The sequence below is a fragment of the Benincasa hispida genome, chromosome 1 (assembly GCF_027475165.1).
Source record: "Benincasa hispida cultivar pf3 chromosome 1, pf3_genome.v1.1, whole genome shotgun sequence".
Classification (NCBI taxonomy): Eukaryota; Viridiplantae; Streptophyta; class Magnoliopsida; order Cucurbitales; family Cucurbitaceae; genus Benincasa; species Benincasa hispida.
Window position 1 is genome coordinate 85,659,884 of NC_143478.1, and position 10,624 is coordinate 85,670,507.

At 33.5% G+C, this 10,624-nt stretch overlaps 2 protein-coding genes and 1 long non-coding RNA gene across 3 annotated transcripts; 2 read left to right on the top strand and 1 right to left on the bottom strand.

The window, feature by feature from the left end:
• Positions 1 to 1,108: 1,108 nt before the first annotated feature.
• Positions 1,109 to 4,083, top strand: LOC120088103 (pathogen-related protein-like). Its single transcript, XM_039045205.2, has 4 exons — positions 1,109 to 1,419; positions 1,906 to 2,038; positions 2,925 to 3,223; positions 3,652 to 4,083. Exons 1-4 carry the CDS (start codon positions 1,186 to 1,188, stop codon positions 3,826 to 3,828), a joined length of 843 nt encoding a protein of 280 aa, XP_038901133.1. The 5' UTR covers positions 1,109 to 1,185; the 3' UTR covers positions 3,829 to 4,083.
• LOC150038791 (uncharacterized) lies at positions 4,052 to 5,282 on the bottom strand. The gene is made up of 2 exons (XR_016524509.1): positions 4,994 to 5,282; positions 4,052 to 4,293 (listed from the first exon to the last, which is right to left on the bottom strand). It is a non-coding gene; the product is annotated as an uncharacterized LOC150038791 (long non-coding RNA).
• Positions 5,283 to 7,583: 2,301 nt separating this feature from the next.
• On the top strand, positions 7,584 to 10,253 carry LOC120070028 (ras-related protein RABA1b-like). Its single transcript, XM_039021885.2, has 2 exons — positions 7,584 to 7,976; positions 9,396 to 10,253. The coding sequence occupies exons 1-2, from the start codon at positions 7,756 to 7,758 to the stop codon at positions 9,826 to 9,828; spliced, it is 654 nt and encodes a 217-aa protein (XP_038877813.1). The 5' UTR covers positions 7,584 to 7,755; the 3' UTR covers positions 9,829 to 10,253.
• Positions 10,254 to 10,624: the final 371 nt, after the last annotated feature.

Below are 10,624 nucleotides of genomic sequence, written 5' to 3' on the forward strand. Positions count from 1 at the left end.
GTTATAAAAAAGGTAAGGAATAGTCTATGTTACCAAACATGTAAAACAATTAAAATTTTGCTAGAATTGCTTTGGACCCCCTCAAAAGAAGTTCCAAACCACCCTAAATTGAGGAGAGGAATTTAAAGGAGATAAAAAGGCAACTTAAAGCGAATTTTAGGTAGAAATTCCTTTTTTTTCCCCCTTTCAAATAACTAGTTGAGATAAACATGGATTACTGCCATAAGTACTGTGTATTACTCGAAGATACATAGAAGTAATTAATTAGCAAAGGTAAAATTATTCGGTACATTGAATTTACCATTTTAATCTAAGGTTAAAAGCATTTTAATCTTTGACTTTAATTGGTAACAAATCTATTACATATATTTTCAATATTGTAATCATTTGACTTTTGAATTTGAGTATGTATGACAATTTAATCTCTATATTTCAAAATTTTCAATGATTTAAAGAAGTGTTTTTGAGGAGAACTTGGGTGGAGTGAAGCAACATTATTAACTTCACTCTCTAAAGAGTTTTTAAACCTACTATGGATCCTACAACTTAACGTCAATTTCACGACTTATTGGCTTCTTAGGCCATGAATCTTACAACTAAACAACTCTCCAAATTAAACATGTCTATATAATAATTAAAAAAAAAACATTGTAAAAAATGCATGTAATAATTTCCTTATACTAAAATTGTGTGTGTACACAAATAAATCATAAACCATAAACGTAATACAAAACTAATTGAACATCTGCACAACTTCAAGCTAAGTCCAAAAGAGGAAGGGGAGAGAGGTCTACGGAAATTGTAGAGATGATCAATGCTTCTCATTACTCAATATTTCTAGACTATATATAACATCTCAATATTTCTTCAACGTATAAAAAAACAATATTTTATCTCTTATAATATGTCAAGTAACATTTGAGTTGGATGGAAAGTATCAATTTGAGGCTCCAAGTATGGTCCACTAAGTAAGATACCAATTATCATCTCAAATGTCAATAATTTGATCCCCACCTTACAATTGTTGAACTAAAAAAAATAATAAATTAATAGATCTATGGATGGAAAGTGATATAAGATGGACCAAGTTATGTTAAGGATTCGTTGTGAAGATAATAGAAAAAGAAAAAAAAAATAATATAAAGGATAAGGGGAGATTCAAAAAGAAATGTCAAATGAAAATAAATGAAGAGGGAAGGTGTCACATTGTCCACCTATAAAACCACATGTAGTGTTTGGTTGAAGCAAGGAATCCATCAAAACATGGGCACTGAGGGAAGTTCAAGTGGAACAATCCTTCCTCTTCCTGATAAATACAGAGTTTTTTTGCATTTGGAGCCTCCAACTATTGACTGGAGGCATGGCAAGCCCCCAACTTATGAAACTGTTAACCAGCTTTTTGAAGATGGAAGAACCAAGGTTTTCTTTTTACACTTTTTCCTTTCCTTTTCTCTTTTTTCTTTTTCTCTAGATCTCATTCAGAGTTCCAAAACAACAGCTTTTGTTACACTTTTTACTTCCCTATCATCTCTCTTTATCTCAATAGATCTCACATAGTGTTGTTTTGAGCGAAGAGATAGAATTATGAAGTCTAGAATTGTTTGGTATATAGAATTAATAAGTCTATGTTTGAAGCACTGAGTTAGTCTATTTAGGTTGTAAAAGTTATTAAATCGTTGCGGTACATCCTGGAGTTCTAAAATCTCATTTTCAGTTGCATGTTGGTTCTTCTAATTTTTTTTCTTAACCATTCAATTAGAGATATATATTTAAACAAATTTGCAAATGATATAATGAGGACCAAGTTGGGTGGGGTTTATTAGTTTCCTTTCATCTCACTCCATCTCTCTCTCTCTCTCTCTCTCAAGTCTCATATCATCTGTTACTCTGTTTTGTTTATGATAGGAGTGGCCAAGAGGATCTCTGGAAGAAACAGTTCAAAATGCTGTCAAATCATGGGAAATGGAGCTTTCCCACAAGACTAAATTACAGGATTTCAACACCATAAACCCTGACAAGTTCAAGCTTTTTGTCAATGGTAACTAGTTTTCTAATATATAGCATGTAATTAAATTCAAGAGGGAGAAAAGGGAAAAAAAACAAACACTGAAAAACTGGCAGATACATGCAAAAGTAAATTTTAAAAAAAAGGCCTTTCTCAACTAACCAACAAACTTAAAGAGATGTTTTTCTTTGATAAACGGGACCATGGGGAATCATAAAAATAGAAATACTTTTTCTTTAAGATATTCTATTTGAACAAAGTTATGTGAGTGACATAAGCAGATACAAGATTTCTATCCAAGTTCTATTTTCCTACAAAAGCAACTTTGGACATCTTTTTTCTTTCTCTTGTTCAAATCGCCCCTTGAAAAAAAGGGCTTTGAAGACCCTTTTATCATTCATATAGAACAAGGTGCACAAACCTGTTAATTATGATGAGTGATACTGGATACTGAATACCATTTTAGAGAAGGTTTATCTAAGAATTTCTTTTGGATATTCATGAATGTTTGGCCTGTTTTATATGTGCAGCAATCCCCTAATTTAACAGGCAGTGCCTGACCTCAACTCAACACTGCAAGAATTCTAGACCATGTTTACTAGAATATTCATTTGTTTAAATAAGTATCATTTTTAAACAAAAAGAAAAATCGAAGTCCATCAGTTTTGATGCATTTTGCTCTCAAAATCTTTTATTATTTTGATATTTGTGTCTATTTAGTATAGGTAACAAGAGTTTGATGCATGTTTGACAAATGTTGGTCCTATTTTCAAATGTCTAATATATCTATCTAGCAAGTGTTTGATGTGTGTCTAACAAATGTCGGAGTGTGAAAGTGTCTGACACGAACATGCTAGCCAAACTAAATTTTCTGTGTGTGCTTCTTCGATATAAACTCAGTTTCCTCTCTCACATGCAGGAAGAGAAGGGCTTTCAGGAGAAGAAACACTGAGAGTTGGAAGCTACAATGCATTCCTGAAAAGCCCTCTACCAGAGAAGTTTCAATATTACAAAGCAGAGGAAGAGACGTTTGAATCGTCTCATGAAGCATTTAGGTCTTGTTTTCCAAGAGGATTTGCATGGGAAGTTATAGAAGTTTATTCACCTCCTCCTTTGATTGCCTTCAAGTTTAGGCACTGGGGTTTCTTTGAAGGACCTTACAAAGCACATTCCCCAACTGGTGAATTGGTTCAATTCTATGGCTTGGGAACTCTCAAGGTAAAGTTTGAAAACCAACCTACCTGATTAAACTTGTCTAATTCTATATTATATAAATAGCCAACGATTGATATCAAAACTAGTTAATATATTTAAAACATGTTTGAGAGTAATTTTGAAATGGTTAACTTCACCTTTGTCATGTTCAGAATCGCTCTAAAACATGATTCTAATCATTCAAAATCAATTTTAAATGTATAAATACCAAGTTTGAAGCATAAAATTGAACATTAAGTTAATTTTGATGATTAAAATGACATGTTTAGGAACAATTTTGAACTTGACAGATAATTTTAACCATTTCAAAATCACTCTCAAACATACTCTCAATATGTACAAGTGATTTTAAAATCGATCTTTTAGTAAAAACACAATGAAAAGTGTGGAATTATATTCTTGATAGTTGGCTGGGTATGATATTTACACAGGTTGATGAATACCTGAGGGTTGAAGAAGCTCAAGTCTACTATGATCCAGCTGAGCTATTTGGAGGTCTTTTGAAGGGGAAAACTGCCTCAGAATCCCAAACCGAAGTCAATGAGAAGGATTTAACAGCTTCAGTTGGCTGCCCATTCTTCAAAAACCCAAGGAGTAGTCAAATGTAAGTTGGTCTGAAATAATATGTTGTGCAACCTTCAATAATTTCCATGTACCAAGGAAACTCCCAACCTTTCTTGCTCTAAATACAAATTCCTGAAGGAAAAACTGGGCTTTCTGAATAGGCTCAGACATCAGGGCATTATCTATTTTGTTTAGGTTTCTCAGGATGGGCTTCCTAATCAACTATTTCTGTTAGTTTGTTTACTAGATGCGGTATCACAGAAGTACTAATACAAATCATCTATTGCTGTTAATGATTATATATAAGCTGCAACCAACCTAATTCACAAACTTAAAAAATTATTGTACAAACATGGTTGTGGTGTAAAGATTAGAATAAGCTCCAATTAAACAAAGACCTCACTTTGCCAAAGGTCTGCCCCTGGATCCATCCCATTTTGGCATTCGTCCATAAGAACTAAACTTGACATTTCAGTGCAAAACTCATCGTCTGATTTTAGCCACAAAGTCTGATTCACAAGCAAGAATAATAGGGTAAAATCAATTCGATGAAGCCTGAAATAAAATACTCACACTACTAACGACCGTTCATTGCATGATAATGCCACTACCATCAGACTACAAAAATATGCAGGAGATTGTTCTATTAACTTTATAATGCACTGATTTCATAATTGATGTCCCTCCACAAGAAATTTTAAGATAAGATAATGTGATCTTCCCAACAAGTTAATATCGATGCTTACCTATAACTCACGTGATTGTCAAAATTTCTTTCCATCCGAAAAAACTAAAACAACACTTATGTCGAAGGTAAACAAATGGGTAAATACGATTGATCAAATTTGTAAAGTAAGAATGCTTAATAGAGTCATGAACTAAAACCAAGTTAGTAATATCCAACCATGTGGTATTATGTAATGTCTGCAATAAAATAGTCCTACATAAAAGGGCAAAGGGAATTTTGTTTTAAGAAGCGTAGACACAAATAGAGGAATGCATAACCCCAGCTCACCCCCACCCCCCACACGCAAACACATATAAATATCAGCTGCCAACCACTGATCAAATTCCCGCTAAACCCACGTAAACACAACTCCATAAATAGAATTCAAAAGAATAATACCCAACTCATCAAATCCAAACACACACGAGCTCTACATTCTAACACAAAAACACATATAAATATGGAAGTTTGGAGTAGCTTACAAGGCAGTTGGCAGCAGGGTAGGAAAACCGAGGATGACGAAGGACGATCTTGGAGGCATTGAGGAGGTGAAACGCACGGAAATGAGGTCCAAGAAAGAGGGCGTGCGGCTGGATGTAGATGCCGGCAGGATCCTCAGTGAAAGCGGCGACATTTTCAGGGAAGAAGATGGGGCAGAGTAGAGATGCTTTTCTTTGATTAATATAATATATTATATGATATTACAAAATAATAATTATACAAAAAAATTAATATAAAACAGATTCATAAATTAATTTATAATAATTTATATTCAATCTAATATTTAATAAATAATTATAATTAATTTTATAGTTTATGAAATTATTTTCTAATTTTGAAATTTAATTTCTGATTCTACTATCAAATATATATTTAAAAACGTAAAATATAATTCTGTTTTGTTTGAATCTTTTGTTTTTAAAATTCTATTTTCATAACTCTAATGATCATTATATTTAAATTATGTTTAAAAGAAAATCTAAGTTGGGTCATTTTAACAATTTTGTGATTGGATAAGATATTTTATTTAGTTCAAAGTTATTTAAGTCATTTATGAAATCAATCAATGCATTGAAAAAACAACTTAAACTCATAATGGCAACTTGAGTTTAATGGTCGATCTTGTTTACTAGGTTGAAAATGACAAGTTTGAATATCTTTTTATATTGTTTTTTTCTTTATTTAGTTAAAAATTTAAGTGAATATTTGATAAAATTGAAGACCATCATTAAAAATTTTGGAGGAAAAAACATCAATTTAAACAAGACCATAACGATTCCACATTCCAGGGTATAACTAAAATCAAACCTTGGAGTTATTTGACAGACTGGCTTACAAAATTGAGCCAAAATGTTATTACTTTTTTTTTTCTAAATCAAGATTTTTTAAACTATATTCACACTTCGAGAATTGATTTCAGACTCCAACAACCACCTCTGACGACAACTCCGACGACCAATTCTAAATTTCAACAACCACCTCTGATGGCACCTCCGGCGATCAACTCTGTGCTCAGACAACCACCTTCGATGACGATTCCGACGACGAAATTCGTACTCCGACAACCACCTCCAATGATAGCTCCGACAACTAACTCCAAACTTCGACAAACTTCATGCAACTAACTCCGACAACCACCTCCAATGACCCAACTCCGATGACCACCTTCGCGCTACCAACTTCGACGATCAATTGGCTTCGACAACAAACTCTGATGACCAACTCTGACAACCACTTTCGTAGGCTTTGAAAACCACCTCCGACTACAAACTTCGATGAAAATCACCTATGATGATCACATTTGAGCGAGCAACTTTAACGACCAACTCAAGGCTTCGACAACCACCTTTGACGATAAACTCTGACAACTAACTCTAATACCACCTTCATGCGACTAACTTTCAGCTCCTACAGTCACCTCCGACTACAATCTCCAGCGAAAATCATATTTGATAATCAACTTTGACAACCACTTTCGCCCCCCTCCCCCCACAACTCCAGGATTAAAAAACCACCTCCGATGACAAATTTCGACAACCAACTCCAATACACCTTCATGTGACCAACTTCAGGCTCCAAAACCACCTTCAGCTATAAACTCAACAAAAATCATCTTCGATAATCAATTTCGACAACCACCTCCAACTATTATAAGATTAATGATTGTTAAAGTATGTTATAGGATTATTGATTATATAAAAAATATTATTTTGTCTACATTAAGTGCAATATTTATACGTAATAAATTCACATACCAAATGAGTGTTAAGAATATTTAGACGAAAAGTATTTATGTAGTTGAAAAATAGGTAACATATAACCAAAAAAACCATAAAATGGAATTTTTTTTTTCTGGAACATTTTCTAATAAGAATTAGTGAAATATAAAGATTTGTTCTTGGATGATCCTCCAAATTTAGAGGAAATGAAAGTAAAACGGTTGAAGAAATGTGACGGTAAAAATAAAGAGCAACAATAGGAAGAATGAGAAAAAGAGAAGATGATAATGAAATCATGGACAAAAATTGGTTAGAAAATTCTGATTTCCTTTTAGTTTCTCATCTTATTTAACCATATTTCTAAAAATTAAAAGAAAAAAAATTACAATTCATATTTTATTCCAACAAAGATGAGTATATTGAATAAGAAAATTTTGAAAACAAAAATAATAATCATAAAAGCACATATGAACTCAACTAAATAACTCTGCACTCAAACACAGACATATAAACTCTATAAATATATGAATTTTAGACATCCTATCTCAACTCAACACTCTAAATAATCTATCTTTCTCGTATTTTGCCAATGATAACTGATAAATGAATGAAGTTGTTTCTTCTTCCTCACAGAAAGATCTCTCAAATGAATGAAAATCAGAAAAAAGAGCCAAGAAAGGAGCAAGATTCAAGACGAGAGCTAGAAAATGAACTAAAACGAGGAAAACATAAATAAATAATCATTAAAAAAAAAAGACTTTTGTGACACGAAATTGTTGTGAAAAAGCAGGTCAAATTTCATATTTTCAAAAAATTTAAGGTCATATATACAAAAATTCCATAGTTTAGGGCTACTTTCCCGAAACATAATCCTTTATTGATTTCACACTCTTCCCCCCACTTGATTTTGCAGTTCATCGTTTTTCTTTCTCTCATTCCTCGCAGTAACTCTCTCTCGCTTCCATTTCTCTGTTCTTCTTCTTCTTCTTCTTCATCCATAAAGTTTGAGGTAAATCGAAGCGACAATGGCTGGTTACAGAGCTGATGATGATTATGACTACCTATTCAAGGTGGTTCTGATTGGGGACTCCGGCGTCGGTAAGTCCAATTTGCTCTCCAGATTTACTAAGAACGAGTTCAACCTCGAGTCCAAATCCACCATTGGTGTCGAGTTCGCTACCAGGACCTTGAACGTCGATGGTAAAGTTATCAAAGCTCAGATTTGGGACACTGCTGGCCAAGAAAGGTTTTCTTTCTTCTCTTTCCTCTGGATTTCTCTTCTTTTCTTGCCTTCTTTTTTGTTTTCCCTCTCACTTGTTGCTTCCCCTTTTCGATTCTGCTTTCTGCTTACTGTTTGCTCTGTCGGCTTTGAGTGCTCTGATTTCTGGGGTTTGGTTAATTAGCATCTTCTGGTTTGCCGTGAGGCTTGTAATAACCTAGATCTGTTAATGGAAACTGTATTTTCTTCTCAATCTTGTGTTCTTCTGCCTCAATTGAGTTTGTTAATGCTCGTGAAGTTCGTCTTATTGTGTTATGTTGCGGCTTTGTTCTTCAACTTCCATGGCTGTAAGGGTAATTTTGCTGCAAGCTTAGATTCAGAAGGCATCGAAGAATTCATTTAATAGATGTTAATGAAGTAGTTGGGACTTGCGGACCCTTGTTGAGGAAGACTTTGGATTTCTTCTGTTTTGTAGATCGTGTGCTCTCAGCCATTTCTTTTCTTTTTCCTTTTTCTTTTTTTTTTTCCTAAAAAAATCTCTTATAATTTATATTAGCAACAGAGAGTGTTTTGATTCTTTCAATTATTCTTTCCCCTGTCTCCCGAGAAAGTATAAAGGTATTCAGGTTCCTTCTACAGGAATTCGCTTCCTGTTTTCCAAGGAGGGATAGATTAAAATCAAAATAATAATAATAAATAAATAAAACCAAGATTTCATAACATTTCAATGAAATTTATATTCTTCTGGCCTCTGGGTTAGCATTTAGCAGGGTTCTTGATCACAATTAGTGCCATTGATTCCCTATTTTAAGAGAAGCTCAAACTGGTGTGTTATCATTACTTAGAAGTGCTTTAAAGTATCCTACTAGCAAGTGAAACTATGTCATCTGCTGGAACATTGTTATTGTGTGTGGAACTTTTGTCATAAGTTCTTGGACTTCTATTCTCAATGGAACTCAAGAATTTCGTTCAACATATAGAACAGATCTGTTGTGGCTTTTAGTCTCACTCCTAAGAATTTTTATTGTTTTTGTCAAATTAGCCCAAGCTTTCATAAAAGCTGAAACTTCTATATATGGATTACCTAAAAGAAATAGAGGCGACACTCCTTAACAATTATGAAATCTTCACTAACATTCCCGAGCACTCCCCTTCCACAAAGTAACGATCTGAGGAAGGAAATAAAATGATCTGCAGTTCTTGATGTGTTTTCCAACTTTTTTTAGTTATGGTTTTACTTTTTATTGTTGCAATACGTGTTTACTAGTAAATTGCAATTTCTGTGGTGGGTTACAATTCTTTTTCTAAATCAATCGAAAATATCACTTCATTATTCATCGATACGATTCTGCTAGACTGCATGATTGTAGGATCTAGTTTACAATCTCTCAGGTTGTCATTAAATTGAATGGGCTGTTCATATCTTTGTGGCTTCTGTGTCTATAGATACCGTGCCATCACTAGTGCCTACTATCGTGGAGCAGTTGGTGCACTTCTTGTATATGATGTCACTCGTCATGCGACATTCGAGAACGTGGACCGGTGGCTAAAGGAATTGAAGAACCACACAGATTCGAACATTGTCGTGATGCTTGTTGGAAACAAATCTGATCTTCGGCACCTTGTTGCTGTTCCAACTGAAGATGGTAAGTCCTATGCCGAGAGGGAATCACTGTACTTCATTGAAACCTCTGCACTAGAAGCAGTCAATGTCGAGAAAGCATTTGCCGAGGTCCTAACTCAGATCTATCACATAGTAAGCAAGAAGGCCGTTGAAGGTGGAGAAAATGGATCTGCTTCCTCTGTCCCTGCCCAGGGGGAGAAAATAAACATCAAAGACGAATCGGGTTTAAACAGAATCAAATGTTGCTCGAGCTAACTTCGGTAATAATCTGTCTAGGTGATTTTGGATTTGATGTACTGTAATATTTTTTCCCCAGTTGAAGATGGTTAAGAAAGAGGAAGATATATCCCCAAGACGCTGAATCTTGCTGTATTACAGAAAAAGAAGAGTACCTGAGCCACATGATTGGTTTGTGGCTGCCTGTTGTGTCCATCATTATTAGCTTCTACCAAAAAAAATCTTGGTTACAAGTTTGGTTTCTATGGTAAATGTCCTCCATTTTAGCTTTTTGTTTTAGCCCTCTGATCTATATAAGCATTCATGATTTGCTATGATGATGATGATGAACCCTTATATTCATTCATATGTTGTTAAGTCAGTTATGATGGCTCTTTGAGCTGTGAACTTCATATTTGTAACAGTTAAATTAATTCTTAGTCCATGCTTCAATTTTTATTCAATTTATTCTGTTATATTTGTTAGGTTAAAATTTCATTTTGGTTTTTGTTTAGGAAAATTTTTACAGATAGAAAAAAATGTCAAACTATTTATAAAAATAGCAAATAAAAAAAAACACTAATAGATATTGATAGATTTCCATTTGTATGTATTTCTGTCAAACTATTTATGTTTCTATTATTGATAGGTACTGATAGACTTTATGTTTTATTAAAATTGTGTTATTTTGTATAAAAGTTTTCCTTATTTTTTTTTATTTTTAGAAATCTCCCGTTTTATCCATTTTAGTTTTCTATTTTTAAATGTTTAAATTTTGTCTTTATTCTCTCAATAAATCTGGAATTATTTTCTCTTTAATTAGATTTTCAAATGC